The 27,740-nt window shown below is 40.6% G+C and overlaps 1 protein-coding gene across 1 annotated transcript in view; it reads left to right on the top strand.

Annotated features, from left to right (window-relative positions):
- The first annotated feature begins 8,174 nt into the window (after positions 1-8,174).
- AGTPBP1 (ATP/GTP binding carboxypeptidase 1) overlaps positions 8,175-27,740 on the top strand; it is a 220,846-nt gene continuing 201,280 nt past the window's right edge. Inside the window, 2 exon segments of the mRNA XM_042780650.1 lie at positions 8,175-8,324; positions 8,326-8,372. Of these exon segments, the coding sequence (XP_042636584.1) occupies positions 8,175-8,324; positions 8,326-8,372 (197 nt within the window).

Genomic DNA, 27,740 nt, shown 5'->3' with positions numbered 1-27,740 from the left:
GCGTAGTGCCTAAGGCACTTGACTGCTAACCAGAAGGCTGGCAGTTCAAACCCACCAGCCACTCCTTGGAAGGAAGATGGGGCAATCTACTTCCGTCATGATACTGCCTCGGAAACCCAAGGAGGGGTCACTATGAGTCGGGGCCGACTCGAGGGTACATAACAACAACTGTGTTGCTTGTGGTACTCCCTCGACTGGTGGTTAGACTTGCTAAACAGTAAATAAATTCGCTTATAGGGCAGCAAAGGCTTTAAATTCTACCTGATAAGCCATTGATGCTATCAGTCAGGAGTTGGGATGGATCAGAGAATCTGTGTTAGAGAGCAGAGCAACTATAAATTATTTGTTGCTCTGACATAACTATGGATATGAAAACTTTCAAGGTATGTGCTAATTTAATCTAACTGATAATTTGCAGGTTATTGAAGAAAAGTGAGAGAAATAAAGATGTAGTCAAAACCAAACCAAACTCACTGCCATAGAGTTGATTCTGACTCATAGCAACCCCCATAGAGTTTCCATGGCTATAAATCGTTATAGAAGCAGACTGCCTCATCTTTTTTCCACAGAGCACCTGGTGGGTTCAAACCACAGACCTTTTGGTTAGCAGCCAAATGCTATAACCACTACACCACCAGAGCTCCTTAAAGGATGTGGTAACCCATATGAAAAAGCAGGATGATATAGAAATTGACTTTAGTTGCCTAACTTTTGGATGCCTAATATGGGATGGCTAAAACAATTGTTTATAGTTGTCCTTCCATTTCTGTCTATTAATATGGGGCCTACTGCTTCATTCAGCTCCTTCCCATGTGTTTAACTCTTTATAGATCCCCACAACTTGGATTCCAAGGCAGCTGGCAGGTCCCACACCAGAATAAAGCAAAAAGATTTCAAAGGCTAGCACACCAAGGGGAAGCTTCTGATGCTCCCACCCCTGTGTAGAGCACCAGAGCTTCAAAGGCAGGAAATGATGACCATTACACAAAATAGCCTTGAGAAGGAGAACTAGGAACCAGAGGCACAAGACCAAAAGACACAAGGAATATAGCCTGAGATATTCCAGGGAGATCAGCATTGAGAAAACAGGACGCCCTTGGTGGTGATGCCTTCCAGAACCAGAGATAAAACTTATAATCATAACTAAGCAGCCTTTCTTTGTCCTTTTTCATGGATCAAAGGACCCCAGCCTTGGGAAATGAAATGTGTATACACAAACATAAGCTTTAGCTCAACATATAAAAACAAAAAACAAACTCACTGCCATTGAGTCGATTCCGACTCATAGTGACCCCCACTGGTTTTCTGAGGTGGTAAATCTCTACGGAAGTAGATTGCCCAGTCTTCCTTCTGCAGAGTGGCTGGTGGGTTTGAACCACCAACATACTGCTAACTAGCTCAACATATAAAAATATTATATTTACCCACCAGGGGCGAGTAGACTTGTAGAGTATTGTGAAGCTCTGTCCATTCCCTGCTTCTGTTAAACTCTTTCTTCTCTTCTCTTTGTGTGACTGAATTGACTGTGCATTGCTCTGGGCACACACATTTTAGGTAACAATAGTCTAAACATTTCATCCCTATAAATTCCCCTGGGATATTATAATCTCTCTCTCTCTCTCTCTCTCTCTCTCTCTCTCTCTCTCAAAGCAGTGAGTGACTTCTATGCTGAGAATTTCCGGCAACTTGATGTACCTGCATGGGAGATATCTTGGGTTAGGCATTTATTTTAAGTTTTCTTTACAACACACCAGTCACTAATGCTAGCAGGCATTGCCTACGAGAAAGAATAGAAATATAGTGTCTGGAATTTTGTACAAGATTGTAATTGGTTTTACCTGATTACATGAAAAATTGAAATAGGAGCTACTATCATGGAAAAGGGAGCTCTGGTAGCATAGTGGCTAAGACACTTGCCTGCTAACCAGACGGCTGGTGGTTCAAACCCACCAGCCACTCCTCGGAAGGAAGGTTGGGCAATCCTACTTCCGTAGTGATACTGCCTAGGAAACCCAAGGAGGGGTCGCTATGAGTTGGGTTTGACTCGACGGCACATAACAACAACAACAACAATCATGGAAAAGAGACCTGAATATATGGGTAACAAACAGTAAAATTGTGCTAACCCAATTATTTGTTCAGATTTAATTCTTTCAGTCATATGAAACTGTGTATGTTTGTTTTCTTTGAAAATTTTACCAGAGTAATCCATGCAAATAATTTGACAAGTCTAACAGTCCCATAGGTTTATTACAAAAAGTAGCCATCCCCCCACAAAAAGTAGCCATCCTGGATGCATCTCCTCCTTTTCATGTCTGAGTCTTGCCTGGGGATAAAACTCAGAAGGCAGGAGAGGACAGGAAAGAAGGACAAAGGGAAATGGTAAACACAGGAGGAAGCGGGAAGAGTGCTGTTACATTGTGGGGATTGCAATCAATGTAAGGAAACAAAATGTGTATGCACTTTTGGATGGAAAACCAATTTGCTCTATGAACTTTACTCAAATCACAATTAAAAATAAGTCAATAAATAGTGGCACTTTTAGAATTTGGTTGTCCTCTGAATGAAGCCAGTAAGGCATATGACATATGAGGTGTTTGTTCATCTTTTACAGAAACCTTCCAGAACCTACCACCATGTAGTCAAGTCTCTTTTCCCGTAGAGATCTTTTAGGACAGAGTAGAACTGCTCATACGGTTTCCAAAGCTGTAAACTTTACAGAAGCAGACTGCCATAGCTTTCTCTCATGGAGTGGCTAATGGGTTTGAACTAACAACCTTGTGTTTCCCAGTTGAAAGCTTTAACCACTGCACCACGAGAGTGCCTAACTACCCAGAAGAGGTTTGTAAATATGTGATTGTTAAAGATGCAGGCAACTTCTAAGCCCTAGGACTAGGGGTTGATTTATCAACAAGACAGGAACATTACCAAAGAAAGGCATGGCTCAATAAGCTATAACTCAAATGTATGAACAGATAAAGAAGACATAACAGGTTGTGTTATGCATCAAGCACATATATGGTAAGGATTAGTGAGGGTTTTTCTGCAATGTTGTGCTGGAGCTAGTTAGCGGAGGCTTACAAGAATTGATAAATATTTAAGAATTTTGCAACACAGAAAAATTCTGTTGGTAACTTGAATTCCACCTCATGTCCATGAGTTTGTCTTATTGTGGTAGCTTACATGTTACCATGATGCTGCAAGCTGTGCCACCAGTATCTCAAAAAACAGCAAGGTCACCTATGGACACAGGTTTCAGTGGACTGACACAGATTAGGAGGAAAGGCCTGGAGATCAGCTTCAGAAAATTAGCCAATGAAAACCCTGTGGGTAGCAATAGGCTATTATCTGATAACAAACAAACAAAAAAAAGAATACCAAACCCTCTGCCACCTAGTTGATTCCAACTCATAGCGACCCCTCCTTGAGTTTCTGAGGCGGTATCACTACGGAAGGAGATTGCCCATCCTTCCTTCCAAGGAGTGGCTGATAGGTTTGAACCACCAAACTTCTGTTAGCAGTCAAGTGCCTTACACACTACGCTATCAGAGATCCTGTTTTACATATTAGTTTGCCACAGAACAAAACAAGTGAAACAGCTGTGTGAGGAAAGAATACCACTGCTAAAATTTTTTTGTTTTTTAATAATAGGCCAGAGCTATTTGTTCACCAGAAAAGTAGGCCTGGTTGAGTGGCTGGGCAGCTGGATGTAGTATTCCCCATGATGAGACTGGTAATCAGCTCCAGGGTATGCGGTCTGCTTCCTGTATATAAGGAGAAGTTTGGAGAATAGTCTCTAGCCTTTGGCACACTTGGACCCTGAATGTAGCCGGGTTGTTGCTCACAGCCTGCTATGCTCTGCCGACCTTGGGACTTACAGTGGACTTAAGTTAATGGCCTGCCGCATCGATTGGTAACATCGGGACTGTGCCTTTTTACTTGTCAACCTTGGGGCTTCTCAGCCTCAGCAGCCAGCAGCTGTCTGAGTAAAGAAATGCCTCTAGCTCCAGTGGGCCGGGAGCAGGACGCAGAGCTGGACCCCAAGGTTGAGGGGCTTTCACCCAGCCCCTAGAGCCTGGCACTTTGAACTTGGACTTAAAGCCTCCAAATTGTAAGAATAAACTCCTGTTTGTTAAGGCCATCCCATTTGTGGTATTTTCTTGTCAGAAAATACCAAAACAATAGGAAAGGAAATTTTCTTTGTTGGTTACCAGGGATGGGAGGGGAAGAAAAAGTAGTGTGTTGATTTGGATGAAGGGGAAGGCAATATAACAGAAGTGTGTGACAGCACAGTATCACTAAGGAAAAGGAAGATACAGAGAGGTGCACACCAGATACAGACAACCAAGGTAAACACTATAACACATACAGAGGATCTCTGGTGGTGTAGTGTCTACGGCATTTGACTGCTAACCAGAAGGCTGGGGGTTCATACCTACCAGCCACTCCTTGGAAGGAAGACTGGGCAATCTCCTTCTATAGAGATACCATCTCAGAAACCCAAGGAGGGGTCACTATGAGTTGGATTAGACTGGAGGGCAATGAGTTTGACTTGTTTATTGCATACACAATACTGCATTATCAGTAAATAACAAATACTAATTTATAGGTGGATACATAAGTAGACAGACAAGAAAATCAGGTATGAGCAGGCGGACGGGAGTATACCCATGACCATACATGGCAGATGATATTCTTACATATGTATTTGTATGTGTAGTAAAAATGTCCATATACATTGTAGAGCTAACAGGGGGCAAAGTTAAGATAACTTTTTAACCATAAACAAGCATCTTGAGGGAGTGAGTTGTTGGGCCTGTGGGCAGGGGACCATGGTTGTGGGGAACACCATGCTCAATTGGCACAGCATAATACCCCAAAACATGGTTGTACATCCTACCCTGGTGAGTAGTGACTGGAGTCTTAAAAGCTTGTGAGTGGCCATCTAAGATGCAACTATCGGTCTCTCCTTATCCAGAGCGAAAAAGAAAGAGTGGAGAAAATCAAAGATATATGGAAGCAGTCCAAGGGAATAACAGACTCTGGGAACCACAGCTTATATGACCCTGAGACCAGAAGAACCAGATGGTACATGGCTACCAATGCTAACCACTTGCAAAGGGATCAAAATGGGAGATCCTGGATAGAGTGGAAGAAAAAATGTGGAAGAAAATTAAAAAACATGAAAAAGGCCAGGATTAATGTCTTCTATAAGAATTTCATTTACGCATCTCATCTTTGGGCTTGCCAAGGGGGAACGGTGAGTGTGGGAGACCACTTAAAGCTCTTTCTCATCTGATGTTTTCTGTACCTCCATACTTTGATAGGATAACAGACAAAGTGCAACAGTATCAGAGATCAAACTTTTTAACAAAATTCTATAGCCATAAGGTTTAGAGTAGCCATAGACTTCTCAAAAGTCTCTAGGAATTTCCATCTGGAATCATAAATGTCAGGAGAATGAGATCAATCACAAGGTTTCTGAAACATAGCCAGGTCTCTGGAGTTGCAGGAAGTTGTAACTTTTCAACAATATCATCCTCCAGACACAACCCTTCTGAGATCAGCTGAGGAGGAAAGCCAATGGTAATGATCAACCAAATACAGGTTCTTTTATCAAATTAAAAATCAAATTAAAAGGTTTACCATCCGTAGACCATGGAGTAGAAATGCAATAAGAGCAACTAAACTGAAACTAAGTGAAAATGGCAACACCGTGAAATGGAGGGAAGTTGTTTCTTCTGGGGACAAAGCCTTTTACAGTATCAAGTGATTTCCAGTACTAATATGATAGACTGTAAATGATATGTGATTTGAGGTCAGAGAAGTTGAGGCTAAATATACATATCTGTAAGGCACTTACTTGTCCCTCACTTTCTTCATTTGTGAAATGGAGCTTAAAAAATTTGGCATTTGGCTTTTGATCCACTTGCAAGAATTTATCCTAAGAAATAACCAGGGAAGTGTGCAAAGATTTAGCTAAGGGATGTTTATCACAGAGTGGTTTATAATATCATAAATGTTGAACAGGAGCTCTGGTAGTGTGGTGCCTAAGGCACTTGACTGCTAACCAGAAGGCTGGCGGTTCAAACCCACCAGCCACTGCTCGGCAGGAAGGTTGGGCAATTTACTTCCATAGTGATACTGCCTCGGAAACCCAAGGAGGGGTCACTATGAGTCGGGTCCGACTCAACAGCACATAACAACAACAACAAATGTTGAACAGAGGCAAGATTTGGTTAAATATATTATGGTACATCTATGCAATGGATTATTACATAAAATCAGTTGCCATTGAATCAGTGGCAGAGTAGAACTGCCTACAAGGCCCTGACTAGACATGAGTAATCCCAGTTAAGTGAATATCATTTTATATGTATGGTCAGAACGCTGATCTACATCATGGTTTTTATATTTAGTTTCATATATCATAGTAAAAAGAGCTCTGGTGGCATAGTGCCTAAGGCATTTGGCTGCTAACCAGAAGGTTGGAGGTTCAAACCCACCAGCTACTCCTCAGAAGGAAGACTGGGCAATCTACTTCTGTAAAGATTTAGGAAACCCAAAGGGGGTCGGTATGAGTCGGAATCGACTTGATGGCAGTGAGGTTTTTTTTTGTTTTTGTTTATCATAGTAAAGTCTGCCAAAGAAGCTATTTAAAATAGTGCACTGATCAAGAGGGATGGGCTCTGACCTTTACCTAGTTGTGTGCGTTAATCTCCTGGGTGTGTGTCCTGCCATCAAACCTCACTGACAGAGCTTTGTTGAAATGAACTTCAAATTCTACAAACACACACACACATCCATATTTTTATATTCCTAGATTGCAGACTGAGTTAAGAAGATGCTCTTTGAATACAATTTCATTTATATCACCAATATTTAATTTCTCTACAACGCTAAATATTCTTACTTAAATAATACATTTCAGATTTCGTGGTTTGAGGTAATAGTTGTTTTTAAATTATCTAATATTCTGTAATTTACCTTTTGATTCTTACAAATGGGGAAAGAATGATGTTTATAATGTGTCAGTCTCTTGTTCATCTGAGTAAGGACATCTACAAAGATAGCAAACCTCAAGAGGCCTGTGTGATGCACTTTAGATTACTTTTTGAACCAACCCCACACCTGCTGAATTTTGTTTAAACATGATGATAAAGAAACAAAACAAAAACCTCAGAGCTCTTATTTCCCCATCTGGGTCTAATAATTTTATATTTTTTACCAGCTACCATAAACAGCAGCTAACATAATCTATGCTCTTAAAAAAAAGTAAGTGATGTCAGGATTCATTAAGAATATATTATAGTGCACTTGAGTTCAATCACAACAGAAGGATGTATCAGTATGTAATATCAATTTATTCCTTACCTGGCGCTAATAATTTTACGTTCTTTACCAGCTAACTTAAATAGCAGCAAACATGATCTATGCTTTTAAAAAGTAAATAATGTCAAGATTTATTAAGAATATATTACAGTGAATTTGAGTTCAGTCACAACAGAAGGATGTATCTATATTTAATCTAACACATTACTTTGGCTAAGATAAAACATTTCGTTTTTGCCTTCAGCAGCCAATTTAGCATTACCGTTTCCGTGACTATGTAGGCACGTGGCAAAAAAAAGCAAAAAATAAGTCATCATACTCTTTCTTTCGTTGCACCATCTATATTTATTGAAGCTTGGCAACAAGACACAATTTCGTTGATTTCTAGGAGCCCAGTGTGGTAACTGCTGCACCTTGTCAGTTTCTTGTTTCCTTCCCAGACACTCCTTGAGGTCAGGGAAGGTCTAAGCTTTACCGCGGTCCCCAGGGTCTTATGTGATTCCCCGCCACCACGTGGGGAGAGTTAAGAATCGCTGGCCCCGTGTAGCTAAAAGCCATTTAACTGAGTGCGGTGATTGGTGGTGCTGCGGGGCGGAGTGGGGAGGGCGCCGGCTCAATTTCAGGAAAAGACGGTGACCCTTGCAGGGTGCGTACAGGACCCTGATTTGGCCGCAAGCTGACCCATTCGGTTAGTTGGCAGCTGACCGCGCCACCGCCCATGTCTGCAGGGATCGGGTCCGGTGGCGCGCGCAGACTCTCCTTAGCGTGCCCGCGAGTGCGACCCGCCCTTCCCCCCGCCAGAGGCGTGCGGTGGGCGGGGCGCCGCGCTGACGTTGACGGGGATGTAGGCAGGTTCCGCCGCCGCCGCCGCCGCCGCCGCCTCCGCCGCCGCCTCCGCCTCGCCTGCTACCGGGGTTTGTATGAAAACACCGGGCGGCGGGCGGCGAGGGATCTGCTTTGCGCCCAGAGAGGATCCGGTGGCGCCGCCGAGCCAGTGTTGCGGCTCTGCCCAGTTCTTGCCAGCGTCCCATCCTGAGCTGGTGAGAATCCCCGCTGCCATCGCGCGTCGGAGGGGCTACCCCTTGACCGCAGCTTTCCCGCCTGCCCGGCAGCCCCTTCGCTTTCTCTGGGTCGCGGGAGCGGCGGGCGGCGTCCAGGGTGCCGGAGAGGCCCGGTGCCCGGCATCCTGGTGCTCGCCGCAGTCTGTGCCCGGGGACCCCTCCGCCCCTCACCTGACAGATTGTGTAACGCGTGTCTTATGGGGGCAGGGTGGACCGTAAAGGAGTCTTTTGCTGGAGATTTCCTAAAGGACTGGGGTTTTGACTTGCTTATGGAGAACGTCTCCCTTCGCCCCCAACCACAGACACTCGCCTCCGGTTCGCCTTTCCCCCGCAGAGGGTCCCTGGCGCGGTCTCCGAGGAGAGGCGTCTCCTCTGCCCTGCGTCTGCTCTAAGGCCCTGGAGACGCAGCGCGGAGCGAAGCCGGGGGGCAGCGATGCCGGAGGCGGGCGCATCGCCTGCCTCGCCATCCCTAGCTCCCACCCTCTTTGTAAACTGGCCAGACGAATTTCGGGTCCCTGTGCTTTGGAAATCCTAGGTACCCAGCAGAGAGCAAGGTGGGAGTTGGTGTGAAATTGGCCATAATTGTGTTTGTTTTTTCTCACTGGATCGATTGCACCGAAGTGTGTTCTCTGTTTACAATTTGTCGCCTTATGGGTTTGATTTGAATCTGAATCATATCACCCTAGATGACAGTGCAGACTCTAGCTACTCCTTTCCTGAGTTGCAGTCTCAATTGCAAAGCATTAACGGACTCCTGTAAAGCAAATGCAAAAGCTTGCTTGGCTTTACTGTTATTTTTCCTCCTTGTGCTGTGTAGTTTTAAATTGGTAGGTTTCCTTTCTAGGGCAGTTAGTTCCCCGTTACAGGAAGGAGTTTTAATACATCATAGTGTAATTGATGTGATGTTGATCATCTGATACCCAGTTGCTCTTTTGGTCCAGCTTGCTCAAGTGCCTGAAGGTCCAGCACCATAATACAGCGTAAATTTTCTTTGGTAGTAGTCATTGTGTGTGTTTGTTTTCCCCTCTCCCCTTCAGGTATTAAAAAATGTAGCAGAGTTTACTTATAATACATGACAATTTGTACTTAGGACTTTAACACTGTTTTCTTGACCGCTCTTGACTTGTTTCAGTTTTTGTGTAAATTGAGTTATCACTTTCTTTGTTAGCCTCTGAATTATTCTTAGAAATCGCTCATTTTCTTTTTCCTGAGAAGAGAAAGTTATTTTTGCAATTGTATTGTGGGATGTTTTCAGTTCAGTAGGCCAAATAAGAGGTAATTAATTTAAGGCACTTTAAAATAATACTTTAAAACATGTGCCAGCTGTTCAGCAAAACCAAACCAAACCCTTAAAAAACTATAAGCATTTCTTAAGTAGAATTACTGTAGTTAGCAATGCTTCATCTACTCCTTAGTTCTCATCTTTATCTCAGAGTTCTTATTCAGTTTGTAGTCCCATTTCCCTTGAGTTTCTGCACTGAAATTATAAGTTCATTTTTAGTGACCTCAGAACTCTCCCTTGAATTGATCCATCACATATTTAGAACTGCAGTTTCACTCTCAACTCTGAAAGGAAGGAGTAGGCATAAAGCTGTTAATTAGCAAATATTGCAAGACATTTACATATAGTGATATAAATTAAATTTCTGTACAAGTTTTATAAAACTTTTTCAGTTGACTTGAATGGAGACATTATTCTTTTTAGAGGAGCCTAATTAGACTGCTGTATAATAATGATTTTACCTTCACTAGCAGAGGGAAGGTCCTGTATGATGCAGATGGTTTGTGTTCAGGTAGAACCTAAAGGTTGACAATTTGAACCCACCCAGCAGCACCACGGGTAAGGGTCTGGCAGTCTGCGTTCATTAAGAGTATAGCCAAGAAAACCTTATGGAGCAGTTCTAGTTTGTAACACATGGGATCGCCCTGTTAGGATTCACTCGATGACAGCAGGTTTAGCAGAGGAAAAAGAGGTCTTAGAACTTGTGAGCTTAAGTAATTATTTGCTGCAGTCTACATTTTAGGTTTTTTCTTTTTTAAACTTCCTTCACAGTATTCACCTTCTAAAATACCTTCTTGCTTCAAGGCCCCACTACTTAGAAGCTGAACAATGAGTAGAATAGATAGTAATGGATAAACCAGTCAGAGCTCCTTGCCATCAAAAATAGTACCTATTAAAATATTAATGGCCATGTATGTCTTTATCTGATTAGGATATTGCATGATGTTTTCAGGATATAGACAATTACTCCTATCTAACCACTGTTTTTTTTTTTTTTTCTTTTTTGATATTACCAAGAGTGTGATTAGTTTTGATTTGATGCTGTGTTCCTCTTTAGCTTTGATGGAATTTTCCTGGGAAACTTTTAATTAATGATTTTACACACTTCTTGTTTTTATTTTGCAAAGATCTGATATTAATACTCTATTCTTTAAATGTTCTCAAGCTTTTTGATCTCAGGATCTTTTTGCACGCTTAAAAAATTGAGAACCTAAACAGCTTTTGTGGATTATATCTGTATTTACTGTATTGTAAGTTAAAATAAATATAAAAACTTTCATTCATTTAAAAATGACAATTATAAACCCATTACATATTAATACAGACAACATTTTTAATGGAAAATAACTATTTCAAAACAAAATAATAATATAGTGAGAAGAGTGTCATTGGTTTACATTTTGTAAATCTAGTCTAATGACAACTACTGGGTGATGCTTATGAGTTGGATGTTGATTGAGCCTTCACACTGTGCCTTCATTAATTGTTTAATATGTAAAATGTAAAAGAATTAGCTTTGAACATCCGTGGAGAAATGTATTACTAGATTTGTTTTTTGATTTTAGAAAGTGGCATTTCAGATTCCTAACGCTATAGTCCTCTTGGATTAGCACCTTTCTGAGACTCTAAGAAACCTTTTAACTTTCCATGAAAAACTTAGTGTACTTAAAAATATATTTTTTTTCTAATAAAGCCATTATCAGGGCCTGAATGTCTGGAACAAAAACATTGTAGACATTCATTGTCACTGCCACTTTGCTTCCAGATAAAAGTTTGGTAGGAATCCTATTTATGACTTGAACCAGAAGTTCTCTGATGTGGTCAACAGACACCTTCTTTCCGAGAGGTCTACAAGGTCAAAATGGTTTTCATAATAATACTAATATGTTAATCTTTCCTACACTGTATTAACATTTATACTTGTGTGGCATAATGATGCATAAAATTACTGACATCCTGGAAGAAATTAAGGTAGTGGCACTAAACTGCACTATAGTATTTTTTTTTTACCACCAAATACCAGCCATTAAAAAAAAATAAATAAAAATAAAGCCAGCTTAACTAAGAAACAGTGAAAATGATAAATTTTAGTAAATCACAGCCCTTAAGTATGTTGTGATGCTGTTTAGTCAGCCGTGGCTCATAGCAACCCTTTTTGTAGCAGAAGGAAACACTTTCTGGTCCTGTGCCATCCTCACAGTCTTTGCTGTGATTGAGCCCATCTTTGCAGCCACTGTGTCAGCCCATCTTGTTGACAGTCTTCCTCTCTTTCGCTGACCGTCTGCCTTACCAAACATGATATCTTTCTCCAGAGACTGATCCCTTCTGACAACATGACCAAAATAGATGAGGCCATTCTCTTTTCTGAGGAGCATTCCAACTGTACTTCTTCCAGGACACATTTGTACTTTCTCCTGGCGTTCCATGGTATTTTCAATATTCTTCACCAGCGTCACAATTCATATGCATCAGTTCTTCGGTCTTCCTTATTTGTCCAGCGTTTACATGCATATGAGGTTATTGATGATATCATGGCTTGGTTCAGATGCGCCTTAGATTTCAAAGTGACATCTTTGCTGTTAAGTAGATAACCTTTTAATATTCTGTGGTGTCTTGGATGGTGCAAATAGTTCATGCACTCAACTGCTGACCAGAAGGTTGGAAGTTCAAGTCCACCCAGAGGCACCTTGGGAGACAGGCTGATGATCTGCTTCTGAACAATCAGCCATAGACAACCCTGTAGAGCACAGTTCCACTCTGACACACATGGGGTTGCCATGAATCGGGATTGATTGACGGCAGCTGGTTACTGGTGATGAAATGGGTAATACACATGAAGCATTTCTGCTGTATATTGACTTAAGATGGTTGATAGCTGTCTGAGGAAAAGTGCTTTTGTAACTGTTTAATTGAGAACTTGAACTAGCTTCTTTTTCACGAAACACCATTTTTACTTGAAAGAGTATCTCAAAGACTATAGATTTTCAGATTTGGGTATTTTGACCATTTTCTCAGAAACTAGTGAAGTGAACTTGTTACTTCAAGGAAGCAATTGACACTCATATTTGTTGCCAGTGATAAAATTTGAGCTTTCAAGAAGAAATTTGCATTCTGGAAAATGGGTATTGTTTTGGTTACCTAGTACATATACCACAAATGGGATGGCCTTAACAAACAGGAGTTTATTCTCTTACAGTTTGGAGGCTAGAAGTCTGAGTTCAAAGTGCCAGGCTCTAGGGGCTGTGTGAAAGCCCCTCAGCCTTGGGGTTCAGCTCTGCCTTCTGCTTCTGGCCCACTGGAGCTAGAGGTGTTTCTTCACTCAGACAGCTGCTGGCTGCTGAGGCTGAGAAGCCCAAGGTCGATAAATAAAATGGCACAGTCCTGCTGATGTTACCAAACAACATGGCAGGCCATTGATTCAAGTCCATTGAAAGTCCCAGCCAGGATCGTCAGAGCATGGCAGGCTGCTGAACAACGACACGGCTACATGCAGGGTCCAAGCGTGCCATAAGCTAGAGCCCATTCCCAAGCCTTCTCCTTATATACAGGAAGCAGACCACATCCCAAAGGTAGCTACTCAGCTGCTTGTGGTAGATCCCACCATGGAGTTGATTGCCAGTCTCATCATGGGGAATAACTACCACCAGCTGCCCAGCCACTCAACCAGGCCCAGCCAAGTTGACACACAAACATAACCACCACAGGTATCCACTACCATGTCATAATCTAATACTAAAGCTTCCTGACACTTCAAGAAGGAGCTCTAGTGGTGTAGTGCCTAAGACATTTGACTGCTAACCAGAAGGTTGGCAGTTCAGTCCTACCAGTCACTCCATGGAAGGAAGACTGAGCAATCTACTTCTGTAAACTGCCTTGGAAACCCAGAGGGGATTGCTATGAGTTGGAATTGACTTGATGGCAGTGGGTTTGGTTTTGGTTTTGGTATTAATACTTTAAGAGGTTTCTGATGGAATAGGTGGTGGTACTAACAAGTATGATTTGGTATTACATAATGAAATGTGTCAACTTTTGAAAGATACAGATAATTCATTGAACTGATATTTTCTAAATGATCAAGGTATGATGTTATAAATTCAGGCACAGGTAAAAGATGCATTCAAAGTTCAGACCTATGAGTTTTAGGATAACAGTATAAAAAGTCCTTTGATACGGTTTCATATTCCACATTGCAGTGAGGGGAGAGAAAATTGCTAGATAGGTGCAGTGTAGTAAATTACATAGTGTGGCTTTTCTAGCCATAAGTCTTTGTAAATGCCATGGTGGAATTTGCTGTGAGCAGCTGAGTAGCTCCTGATTGTTAAAGTTTTCCACCTGGAGTATTTTTGTTGTGAGTGGCATGAAGCAGTCTTCTGGGAAGTTCACTGTCTCTCAGGTGTATAGAATTCTGATGTTGGGATTGGTTAGTTTGCCACTCTTCCAGGCTCAAAAGGAGCCCTCCTAGAGGCAGAAGGAATGTCTCTCACTGCCAGCTGGGACACACGAGAGACACACATTGCTGAGACTGAGAGATACGCACTGCTGTGAGAGAGACACCAAGAGACACTCGCTGCTAGGAAAGACTGAGAGAGACTGTTGGCTGAGAGACGGTGGGCTGAGAGAGACTGAGCATGTTCCTGAACTTGAATTGTAGCCTGTTGGTTCCCTAATAAACCCTATAATCTGTGAGTTTTGTGCGGCCACTGCAGCGAATTATCGAACCCAGCAGAGAAGTGGTGTGTGCTGCGGGAGCAACAGTTGGTGTCAGGGTTGATGAAAGAGCCGGAGGGAGGCAGCATGTCTGGCCTTGCAGGGATAGGCCTTGGGCTGTGTGTGTGGTGTGTGTGGTGTGCCGTCGAGTCGACCCCGACTCATAGCGACCCCTCCTTGGGTTTCCGAGGCAGTATCACTACGGAAGTAGGATTGCCCAACCTTCCTTCCGAGGAGTGGCTGGTGGGTTTGAACCGCCAGCCTTCTGGTTAGCAGTCAAGTGCTTTAGCCACTATGCTACCAGAGCTCCTGACGGTGATTCTGTCTTCCTCTTATGAGGTTAGAGGAGGTCGGAAAATGAGGCCTCCTTGCCTCTTTGGCAATAGGTAAGAGACAGGTATTTATTTGGAATAAGCTTTAATGAAGAGATGATACTTGAGCAAAAGAAAGGAAGGAGTTACTTGGGATTTCTGGCAGAAGAGCTTTTCAGGCAGAGGAGATAGTTTGAGAGTGAACTTGATGTCCTGGAGAAACACAAGGAGGCCCAGGCAATGTGTCTGGAGCAAAGTGAGTAAGGAGACTTTGTAGGAGATGAGGTTAGATGGGTAAGGGTTGGGGATGCTCTTGTAAGGCATAATATGCCATTGATATTCTTCTATAAGGAGAAGAGAAATGGGGCAGTAGCTGGATTGGGGAAGTGGGAGCAAGAAAGTAAGTTTTTCCTCTAAAGAGATAAAAATAACAGCATGATGATATGGTCGTGAAAATGATGTAGTAAAGGGGAAGGTGTAGGTTATACTTAAGTGCTGTGGCCACTCATTATAATCACTCCTTTGCCAAAGCTCTCAGTAACTCTCAAATATTGCCCCTCCCTTGCTTTGTCAGGAACCCTGGTGGTGCAGTGATTAAGCATTTGGTTGCTAACTGAAAGGTTGGGTGTTTGAATTGCCCAGCTGGTATGCTAGAGAAAGATGAGTCAGTTTGCTTTGGCAAAGATGACAGCCTTGCAAACCCTAGGTCGGCAGTTCGATTAGGACAACAGGTTCTTGCTTTATTATATTTGCTTGGCAAAACCACAAACTTGGTGAAATCCAACACTTGCTGTTAGGTGCCTGCTCTTTCTGTTACACTACACTGAAATGAAGGGAAACTTCAACAGCATAGGGTATCTGGTACTCTGATGTGCTCTCTGCCCTTAGGCTTCAGCAGTAAAAAGTGGACAATCTCAGTGGTTTAGCCCCAGGGTGATGGGGTTGAGAACTGACTTTTCTTGAGGGACTTCCAGAAGGCAGAATTCTTGGGGTTGTCAGTTTCTTTAGTGAGGATTTCACTTATTGCCATGAGTTGTATGACTGGCTTGCTTAGTTAGCATTTTCCACAATATTGGACTCTAGGGCTATTGAGGAGCTCTGGTAGCATAGTGCCTAAGGCACTTGACTGCTAACCAGAGGGCTGGTGGTTCAAACCCACTAGCCACTCCTCGGAAGGAAGGTTGAACAATCTACTTCCATAGTGATACTGCTTTGGAAACCCAAGGAGGGGTTGCTATGAGTCGATCCGACTCAATGGCACATAACAACATCAGCAACAACAACAACAGGGATATTGAGGTATAGGAAGTTATATGTAATAACAAAGTTTTAGTTAGCTCTTTCTTAGTCTCTTTCTCTATTGTACTTAGCGTTTGCAAGTCCTTTCCTGGGTTCTTCTGGGCAGAATGCCCTTTCCATCCATGAATTTTCTCACCTTGTTATCCTCTACCTGTAGCTGTCATCCTTCCGCAGGTTTCTTTCTTGTCACTTTGGGCTTAAGCATAACATTATTTCCTTACTGTCTTTTTAAATCCAGTCCCTGGAGGGAGAGGAGAGAATTGCCTGTGTTGCACTGTGTGAACTGGAATTTTGAATCTTTCCTTAACTGCTGAAGTAGTGTTGGTTATGACATAACTGACCAACATCAATCTTTTCAGCTCTGTCAACGCTAATAAAATTCACAATGAACTAGTCATGAATGGTGTTGTTAATGTAGCTCTAGATAAAGTCTTAACAACACCACTCATGACTAGTTCATTGTGAATTTTATTAGCATTGGCAGAGTTGAAAAGATTAATGTTAGTCAGTTATGTCGCTCTAGATAAAGTCTTGGAAGCTCTGGTAGCATAGTGCCTAAGGCACTTGACTGCTAACGAGAAGGCTGGAGGTTCAAACCCACCAGCCACTCCTCGGAAGGAAGATGGGGCAATCTACTTCCATAGTGATACTACCTCGGAATCCCAAGGAGGGGTCGCTATGACTAGGATCCGACTCGATGGCACATAACAACACAACAACAACAGATAAAGTCTTAACCACTCAACAAGTAGAAGTGATTTAAACTTCTGATTTTGGCAGCCCCAACCCTTTTGCAAGCACATAAAATCTTTTTCTCCTCTGAATATATACCCCCAAAAAACAATTGAACTTACTGCGATCGAGTTGAATCAGACTTATGGCGACCCCCTTTGGGTTTCCAAGTTGATAAATCTTTATGGAAATAGATTGCCTGATCTTCCTTCCATGGAGTGGCTGATGGGTTTGAACCTTTAGCCTTCTGGTTAGCAGTCAAATGCCTTAGGCACTGTGCCACCAATTCAATTGGAAAATTAAAAAAAGTTACTATAATTTTGTAGTCATTTTTAAAAAAGGTAATGGGGTTGATAAAAATAAAGGATCTCATATTTGTTGACATAAAAGTTCTTTGTTATTGAAGAAAAAGATCCATAGTACTTGTGTCTTCTAATTCCATTAATAACAACTCAAAGTCTGATTTTTTGCATGTTGGCCTTTAACCTATAGCATTACTAAATGTTACATAAATATGTGATTTACTTGAATTGGAAATAATGTTTCCCTTTCTAGTGCTGTCATAAAATTCGACTTCATTAAGCATTGATATATAAAATTAAAAGGAATAATTGCAACATGAACCTGAAAAATTATAGAAATTGTGTGAATCCAGATCGGAAGTTCTTTTAAAATGGATAATGTGTACTTCCTAATGAGGAAATCTGTATTGAATAAAAATGGACACTAAGTGTATTAAACAAAATAATGCTGTATAAGGTTTTTAAACTGCCTAAACAATTTATTATTAATTAAAAAATGCTCTCATATAGAAATAATTGTACCTTTTTACCAGTATTTGACTACTGTATGAATGGTAGACAATAACTATACTAGTCATAGACTAATACTGCTGGTGGGTTTGCGTATTTAAAGAAGGATTGCAAGAATGGGTGACATAATTTGAATTGTCTCAAATCTTAACACTAGATTATAAGGTATGTTAAGTATCTGCATTTTTGTAGTTCTGGGACTTTGGTAACATTTCACTGGCTGATTTTAAGTAATTTAATAGTCACACATTGTACACTGAAATGATCTGCCTGAAGCACATACAACCCAAATAGTCACTTTTGATTTCCAGTGTCATTTTGCTTTGCCCATAATGAAGAACTTTTAGTTGTTTAGCTTTTATGACTTCTAATGTATAGAAAACAGGCTTACATAAGTGTTTAATATCTATTAACATTTTTCTTTTAGATTATCTGCAATGTTGAAATGAAGTAACTCAAGATGAGCAAGTTAAAAGTGATACCAGAGAAAAGGTACTGTATTCTGTTTTTTTTTTTTTAAACTCTTTAGCCAAATCTATCCTTGTTCTTGGGTATGTTTCTGTTTGCCAACCCTCACCTGATCTTCTCATCTGTCTGTGCATTTGCCTGTAGCCTAGTGTTTGGTGCCAGTGGCAATGCAGTGTTGTGCATGTAATACTATTTGCCTCTGTTGTCCGCATCTTTGTGCATGTTTATGTGTCCATCCTTTCCCTGTTGTCACCATGTTGGTCACAGACTCTTTCCATACCATCCCCTCCTCTCACCCAAATCAAACGTGACCCCCCCCAACTATTCTGAAAATTTCCCTCCTTTTCCTTCCCATCCCTAGTAACCAACAAAGTGAATTTCCTTTCCTGAGTAAACCTTTCCTTGACTTTTTATGATAATGGGTTCATGCAATATTTGTCCTTCTGTGATTGACTTTTTTCACTTGGCATAATGTCCTCCAAATCATCCACATTGTGAGATGATTCGTGTCTTCTTTATTATTTAATGTTGCATAGTAGTCCATTGTGTGAATGTACCATAGTTTGGTTATCTAGTCATCTCTTGATGGGCATTTAGGTTGTTCCCATCTCTTTGCTATAGTGAATTGTGCTGTGATGAATAAGGGTGTGCATATGTTTATTCGTGTCCTATCTCTCACCTCTTTAGGGCATATTCCTAGTAATGGAATTGCTGAATCAAATGGATAGATAGCCAAATCTATCCTTGGTCTTGGGTATGTTCCTGTTTGCTAACCCCCACCTGATCTTCTTGTCTGTCTGTGCATTTACCAGTAGCCTAATGTTTGGTGCCAGTGGTAATGGCACCAAACTAAAAACTAAAAAACTATTTTCAGTTTTTTAAGGAAATGCCATACCTTTTTCCACAGTAGTTCCACCAGCATTGTGTAAGAGTTCTAATCTCTCTGCATCCTTGCCAGCATTTGTTTTTTTCTGTCTTACTGAAATTTGCTGTCATTGCTGGGGTGAGATGATATCTTATTGTTGTTTTGATTTGCCTGTCTCTAATAGCTAGTGATCATGAGCATTTACTCATGTTTGTAGACCACCTGTAAATCTTTCATGAAGTGTGTGTTCATGTCCTTTGCCCATTTTTGTATTGGATTGTTTGCCTTTTTGGTTTGAGGTGTTTAAGTTTTCTATAAATTTTGGAGATAAGGCCCTTGTCAGGTATGTGACAGCCAAATATTTTTTCCCAGTCTGTAGATTCTCTTTTTATCCTTTTGGAGAAGTCTTTCGATGCACATAGAATTTAATTTTTAGAAGGTCCCAGTCATCTGGTTTCTCTTCTGCTTCTGCATTTTGGGCTATGCTTGATAGTCTATGTATGCTGTAAATTAGGGCCCCTAGATTTGCCCCTATTTTATCTTTGATGAACTTTATAGTTTTGGGTTTTACTTTTAAAGCTTTGATCCAACTTGAGTTTGTTTATGTGTATAGGGGGAGGTATGGGTCTTATTTCATTTTTCTGCAAGTGGATATCCAGTTTTGCCAACACCATTTGTTAAAGAGGGTATCTCTTCCCATTTAATGGATTTTTGTCCTCTATCAAAGATTAGCTGTCCATAGATGGATGGGTTTTTGATTCTGTTCCATTAGTCTGTCTATCATTGTACTAATATTGTGTTGTTTTTGACCACTGTGGTTATATAGTAGGTTTTGAGATCTGGGAGTGTGAGACCTATTTAGTTTTTCTTCTTCAGCAGTGCTTTGCTTATCTCAGGTTTCTTTCCTTTCCATGTGCAATTAGTGATTGGTTTTTCCATGGCCTTAAAGAATGTTGATGGAATCTGGATCGAGATTGCATTGCATGTATAGATTGCTTTGGCTAGTATTGAGATTTTCATTAAAATTCAATCTCCCTATCCATGAATATGGTATGTTCTTCCACTTATGTTGATCACTTGTAGTTTTTTGTAGTGGTGTTTTATAGTTTTCCTTGCATAGATCTTTTGTGTCCCTGGTAAGATTTATTCCTATTTTATCTTTTTGGTAGCTATTGTAAATGGTATTATTTTCCTTATTTCCGTTTCAGAGGCCTCTTTATTGATGGGGGGGAGGAAGCCAACTGATTTTTGTATGTTGACCTTGTATCCTGCCACTTTGCTGAACCTTTCTATTAGTTCCAGTAATTTTTTTGCTGAGTCTCTTGGGTTTTCTATATATAGGATCATGTCATCTGCAAATAGAGATAGCCCATTGCCAATATGGATGCCTTTATTTCTCTTTCTTGCCTTATTGCCCTGGCTAGGACTTCCAATGGGGATCTCTGGTAGCCTAGTGCCTAAGGCATCTGACTGCTAACCAGAAGGCTGGCGGTTCAACCCATCAGCCACTCCTTGGAAGGAAGGTTGGGCAATCTACTTCCGTAGTGATACTGCCTTGGAAACCCAAGGAGGGGTCGCTATGAGTCGGGTCAGACTCGATGGGCTATGACAACAACAACAGGACTTCCAGTACAATGTTAAATAGAAATGGTGATAGAGGGCATCCTTGTCTGGTTCCTGTTCACAAGAGGAATGCTTTGAGTCTTTGTCCATTGACATTAAGGTTGGCTGTTGGTTTTGTGTATATGCCCTTTATTATGGTGAGGACTTTCCCTTCTATCCATATATTTTGCTGAGTGTTTTCTACAGGAATGGGTGATGGATTTTATCAAATACCTTTTTTGCATTGATTGATATGGTCATATGGTTCTTTTGTTTTGTTTTGTTCATGTGTTGGATTACATTGATTGTTTTTCTGATGTTGAACCATCTTTGCATGTTGTTGTGTTGTTATGTGCCCTCAAGTTGGACCCAACTCATAGTGACCCCTCCTTGGGTTTCTGAGGCAGTATCACTATGGAAGTAGATTGCCCAGCCTTTCTTCTGAGGAGTGGCTGGTTGGTATGAGCCACCAGCCCTCTGGTTAGCAGTCAAGTAAGTGCCCTAGGCACTATGCTACCAGAGTTCCACTGCAAACACTAGGGACTGGGAAACATACCTTGAATTTTCTGCTAATTTTATTAAGGCATAACAGAATTTCAAATCATGCCTGACTTTGAATAAGCCCACACAACAATAGAGATGTTCAGCACAGTTCACAGATGCTGAAGAGCTTGGATTTACTCTGTGGCTATCCACAGTTGTTTCTAAACCATGGGATAACCCCCTCCAGCAGTTTAGTAATTTGGGGCTCTGGGTGTGGTGAGACGAATATGCCTTAGGGGCCAGAGTCCTGAGTGGGGCTTCTGTTTAAGCAGTTTACCTTCAGGGACCTCCAATTGATTATGCTTCAGACTCTTGGTCTCTATTTATTTTAAATCTATGTCAGCTAACTCCAGTATCTGGAGCCCCTATGGGTCTCTGTTTCTATCTTCTGTTATTTCTACCGATGTTGGTATGAATCCCACTTCGTCATGATTATTATTTTTTTGATATGTTGAATTCGGTTGGCTAGGATTTTGTTGAAGATTTTTGTGTCTATATTCATGAGGAATATTGGTCTCTAGTTTTCCTTTTTAGTGGTGTCTTTCCCTGGTTTTGGTATCAGTGTTATGTTTGCTTCATAAAATGAATTTGGGCATATTCCATCACTTTCTGTGTTCTGGAGTAGTTTGAGTAGTATAGGTGTCAGCTCTTCCCAGAACGTTTGATAGAATTCTCTAGTTAAGCCATCTGGGCCAGGAGTTTTTCTTGTGGGAAGTTTTTTTTATGACCTGCTCAATTTCTTCTTTTATTATGGGTCTGTTCAAGTACTCTATCTCACACTGGCTTAGATTAGGTGGGTCTTGTATTTCTAGAAATTTGTCCATCTCTTCTAGGTCCTTGAATTTGTTGGAGTGACTCCGGGACACACCTAATAGGTTAGGGGAGATGATGAGGTGACTCTGATGTGGGGACTGGCCAGACCAGAAAGACCCACTGTGTGTTATTTCCTGATCACCTGGTGATAATGACCTACCTCAAGGAAGAGGGAATGGAGTTTGTATTACATAATATGACCCTCAGATGAGCTCTGGTCGTGCAGCAGTGATTAAGAATTAGGTTGCTGTGCATAAGTTTGGTGGTTTGAACCCCCTAGCAGGTCTGTGGAAGAAAGATGAGGCAGTCTGCTTCCATAAAGATTTATAGCCTTGGAAACCCTACAGAGTAGTTCTACTCTCTCCTGTAAGGTTGCTATGAGTTGGAATTGATTTGATGGCAGTGGATCTGGTCTTTTTGGAATGTGACCCCTAATAAAAGCTCTGGACACTGATACTTTATAGGCCTCCTGGTTGGTGAGAGATATCAGTGTATCTGGGAGGGTAGTGCATCCCTCGGGACATAGAAGCTCTGTGTTGGGAACCCTCTCAGATGTTGCCACATGTGTCTTTTCATTTGTATTCTTTTTACCTACAGTAAAACTATAATTGCAAATATATTGTTTTCTATGAGCTGTTTGAGTTTTTCCAGTGAATTGCTGAACTTATGGGAGTTTTGGGAACCAGTTGGTCATAAGTGGGGGGGAGGGTGTTGGGGATCCCTGAGTTTACAGTGAATTGTTGAACTTAACGGGAGTTTTGGGAGCCAGTTGGTCATAAGTAGGGGGGGGGAGGGTGTTGGGAGATCCCTGAGTTTACAACTGGTAGCCTTTGCGGGTAGAGGTAACCCTCAGATGTCGTAGCTAGCAGGTAAGATGTGAGGGAGCCTTGGGTGTATTGGGATAGAGGTGGTCCGAGCTTGTGGCTGGCATTCGAAGAGTTAGTGATGCTATTATTATAAGATTGTGCAGATTAAATAGTACCTGGCTGGCTCGCTTAGTAAATGGTAGCTAATTTCTGCTCTGTAGTTGTGTTGCATTTTACATATATATATACATACAACTTTAACATTTATAAGTATGCTTTAAATCTGTTTAGTTGTTGCTGGTACATTGAGTCTGCTCCAATTCTTAGTGACCCCATGCACAACTGAATGAAGCACTGCACAGTCCTGTGCCATCCTCACAATTTTTACTGTGTTTGAGCCCGTTGTTACAGCTACTGTGTAAGTCTGTCTCATTGAGGGGTATCCTCTTTTTAGCTAACCTCAGCTTTACCAAGCATGATGTCTCTCTCCAGGGGCTGGTCCTTCCTGATAACATGTCCAAAAGTAAGTGAGATGATGTCTTACCATCCTTTAACTTTTAAGGAGCATTTTGGCTGTACTTATCTAAAATATATTGGTTTGTTCTTCTGGCAGTCTATGGTATGCTTTGTATTCTTTGCCATCACTGTAATTCAAATATATCAGTTCTTCTTTGGTCTTCCTTGATCATTGCCTAGCTTTCACATGCATAGGAGGTGATTGAAAATACTATGGCTTGGATCAGATAGGTGTACCTTAGTCCTCAAAGTGACATCTTTGCTTTTTAATACTTTGAAGAGGTCTTTTGCAGCAGAGTTGCCCAATATAATATGTTGTTTGATTTCTTGATTGTGGCTTCCATGGGAGAGCATTGTGAATCCAAGTAAAATGAAATCATTGACAACTCAGTATATTCTGTGTATTTCATGATGGTGCATATTGGTCCAGTTGTGATGATCTTCATCAGTAAGTGCTTTAAATCCTCTTCACTTATAGCAAGCAAGGTGAATATGTCATCTCTGTACCACTGTAGGTGGTTAATGAGTCTTCCTCCAATTCTGAAGCTATGTTTTTCTTCATAAAGTCTTATCTTCTTGGATATTTGCTCCACATACAGGTTGAATAAGTGTGGTGAAAGAATACAACCCAGACACACATCTTTCTTGATTTTAAACATGTGGTATCGTCTTGTTCTTTTCAAATAGCTGCTGCTGCTTGATCTGTGTATAGTTTTTGGATGAGCACAATTAAGTGTTCTGGAATTCCCATTCTTAGCATTGTTTTCCATAATTTGTCATGTTTTATAATAAGAGATACTGACACAGTTTAGATAAGATGTGGTCTTTAAATTGTTAGATTTTCCAGTTATTAACTGTAAAATACATGATAACAAATTTCATTGTTCAAGTAATTGTAATTTCTATGTGAAAGGAATTAGGCATTGTTTTGTGTTTTTAAAAAGAACATCAGCTCAGTTCTAACAAGTAATGCTATTCTTATTGATTAAAGTAAAATTACTAAAAATTGTTCATAAGAAGATGACATCTTTTATAGTTTGTAAACTTCTGCCTTCTTCAGTCAGTTTAAATATTTTTTTTTTTCTGGACATAGATTTCACTGGAAATTTATTATTATTTTTTGTTGTTTTAGGTAACTAAATTGAGATCACTATAAATAATCTGCATGTAAAGGATGTTATAATTTCTAGTAATATTATTGCTCTGTGAAGAAAGCTAATTCAATAAAGTGAATTTAGATTGATAGAAAAGGATTGAAATCTTTTCTTCTCCCTTCCTAAGCTATAAGGCTATTGAGACTGATTGTTTGTATCTGAGAATTCACAAATGAATTGTGAGTCTTTCAGGAGCCTGAGAAGGGGGAAAATTACTTCCAGGTATTGTTCTGAATGTTTTTTTTCTTAAATCAGTCTTGATCAAAGCATATCAATTTTCACAGAAAATATATGTATACTCTTCAAGTTTACAGAGGCTTCTATTTATTTCTCAATTATGAGTTTTTTTTTTTTTTAAAGACCTTTTTGTATTTACCTTAATATTAAATTTGCAGAAAATGGGTGGTCAGTGTGTTCTAACTAAAATTATTGAATCCTGTTTTCATTTTACGAAAGCTTGTAATCTGACTTGACACATAGAAAGTTACCATGAGTTGTTATTGTCTGGATGGCATGTGGTTTGGTCTGGTCTGTAACCTGTTTAAGAATATAAAACTTAAACGAATGCAGTATGGTAATTTAATGAGTATGCAGTTAACAAAAACTCTGGTGGCACAGTGCCTAAGGCATTTGACTGCTAACCAGAAGGTTGGTGGTTCAAACCCACCAATCCCTCTGCAGACGGTGCAATCTACTTTCATAAAGATTTATCACCTCAGAAACCCAATAAGCGTTGCTATGAGTTGGAATTGACTCAGTGGCAGTGGGTTTGGTTTTTGCTTTATAGTGAATTGTTAAATTGTGAGGTACAGACTTAGAAATTAAAGTACTCATCAATAGGTGTTTTTGTGTAATATTGACTTGAATGTTAGATGAATTGTGGGATGACATTAAGGACATAATACATGAAGAAAGCAGAAGGTTGTTTAAAAGACAGTAAATAAAAAACTAAAATGGATGTCAGAAGAGACTCTGAAACTTGCTGCCAAAAAGTGTGGGGTGGCATCCTCCTCTGACTTTTATTAACTACACCATGGGGAGATGGAATTACCATCAGCAGCCCTAGGCTGATTACTGTGAGGGGGAAGTCAGACATGCAGCTGCCCCCCCCCCCCCCCCCCCCTTTTTTCCCCTAAATCTGACACCAAGCATCCCTCCCACAGCACTCTCTACTTCTATGCTGGGTTTGATAATTTGTTGCAGTGGCCACATAGAACTCACAGATAATACTCAGTATTGTGGAGTTTATTAGGGAAGTAACAGGTTACAATTTAGGTTCAGGAATGCACTCAGGATACAGTTCTTTTATTAGGACAGTCTCCCTTCTGCTGTGCCCTCAGACATGTCTCTTTGGCCATTGGCCTCTTGGCCTGATGTCCACCCTGTGCACTCCACTCTGCCCAAGGCACTCAGCTTTCTTGCTCTGTGGGCAGTCAAGCCAGTGCTCTGTCTCATGCTAGTATCCTAGTTCTGCTGCCCTGGTCTCCCTGCTATCTCTCAGCACAGGGATCTTGGGTCCAAAGACATGCTGTACTCCTGTCTCCTTGTTACTGCGAATAGGATTCCCCTCTTTTGCCTCTGTGAGGTCTCCTTTTAAGCCTACAGGAGTGACAAAATAGACCAGTCTCCACATTAGGGTTAAAGTACACCTTATTTCTATGGTCCCATTCCCAAAATTATGCCATGTACCTTATTTACATTATTAACAAGCTATCTAGCCCTCTTGGGCCAAAAGCACCTTATGTTTGTATACTTCCACCCATCAACCCAGTGGGAGTCATAAAGACCATGGCTAGAAGAGCCATACCACGTAGTTCCCTGTACCACAGTTGCTCTTGAACATACAGTAGCTAAAGTGAACAGAGGAAATGATGAACTCAGAGAACTGAACAAAGATTTCAAAGAAATCAAGGTAAAGTATTGTAGTGAAGTGTACAAAGACCTGGAGTTAGAACACAAAAATGGAAGAACAAAAATGTTCAAGCTTCAAGTTACAATATTGAAGTATTCTATGTGCAAATTATGCACATACTACGTGCATATTCCTGAACTATGCAGGAAGTATCAAAAGAAGATGGAAGGAATATATAGAGTTACAGTACCAAAAGAAATTGGTCGACTTTTAACCATTTCAAGAGGTAGCATGTAATCAAGAATTAATAAATTATGAAGAAAGAAGTCCATGCTGCATTGAAGGCACTGGTGAAAAACAAGGCTTCAGGAATTGACGCGATACCAGTTGAGATGCTTCAACAAATGGCTGCAATGCTGGAAGTGCTCACTTGTCTATGTCAAGACATTTGAAAGACAGCTACCTGGCCAACCAATGGAAAAGAACTATATATTCATTTCAAAGAAAAATGATCCAGTAGAATGCAGAAATTATCGCACAGTATAATTAATATCGTGTAAATATAATTTTGCTGAAGATAATTAGAAAAATGTTGCAGCAGTATTTTGACAAGGATCTGTCAGACATTCAAGCCAGGATATGGCTTGACTATGGAATATTCAAGAAGAGAATATGGAATGAGGGAGCATTGCTAATGTCAGATGGATCTTGGTTGAAAGTCAGACAGTTCCAGAAGGATGTTTACCTGGTATTTTCTTGATTGTGCAGAGGCATTTATTTGACTGTGTGGATCATAAAGAATGATATATCTATCATTGTGGAGAAAGAGAATTCCAGAACACTTATTTTTCTGCTTATGTGTAACCTGTATGTAGCTCAGGAGGCACTTGTTTGAACAGAACAAGGGGATACTAAATGGTTTAAATTCAAGAAAGGTGTGCACCAGGGTCTTATCCTTTCACCAGACTTATTCGTTCTCTATACTGAGTAAATAATCCTAGCTTTATAAAGAAGAAGGTGGTGTTAGAATTGGAGAAAGACTAGTTAAAAACCTGTGATATGCAAATGACAGATAATGCTTGCTGAAAGTGAAGAGGACTTGAAGCACTTACTGATGAAAATCAAAAACTACAACTTTCAGTATGGATTACACCTTGACATAAAACAAATCCTCACAGCTGGAGCAGTAAGCAGTACCACTAAACTTTTGTTTTGGAAAATAATATTTTTCATAAAAATGTGATAGTTATTTGAACATGTAATGGATTTGTTATTGGATTTTATGTTAATTAGTGAGGTGTAGTAAATTACTTGGTGTGGCTTTTCTAGTTCATAAGTCTTTGTAAACCCTGTGGTGGAATATGCTGTGAGCAACTGAGTAGAGTAGCTCCTGACTGCTAAAGTTGTCCACCTGGGAAGTTAGCGCTTTCTCAGGTGTATAGAATTCTTTTATTTATTTATTTTATTCTTTTTCGTTTCACTTTTTTTTTTTTAATTGTGATTTGGGTGAAGATTTACAGAGCAAATTCACTTTCCATACAGCAGTTCACATACACTTTGTCTCATGACATTGACCACAGTTTAC

Source organism: Orycteropus afer, unplaced genomic scaffold, assembly GCF_000298275.1.
Source record: "Orycteropus afer afer isolate SDZICR_OR568_19922 unplaced genomic scaffold, OryAfe1.0 scaffold00005, whole genome shotgun sequence".
Classification (NCBI taxonomy): Eukaryota; Metazoa; Chordata; class Mammalia; order Tubulidentata; family Orycteropodidae; genus Orycteropus; species Orycteropus afer.
The sequence above is the reverse complement of the archived record's forward strand: the minus strand, read 5'-3'. Positions and strand labels throughout refer to the sequence as shown.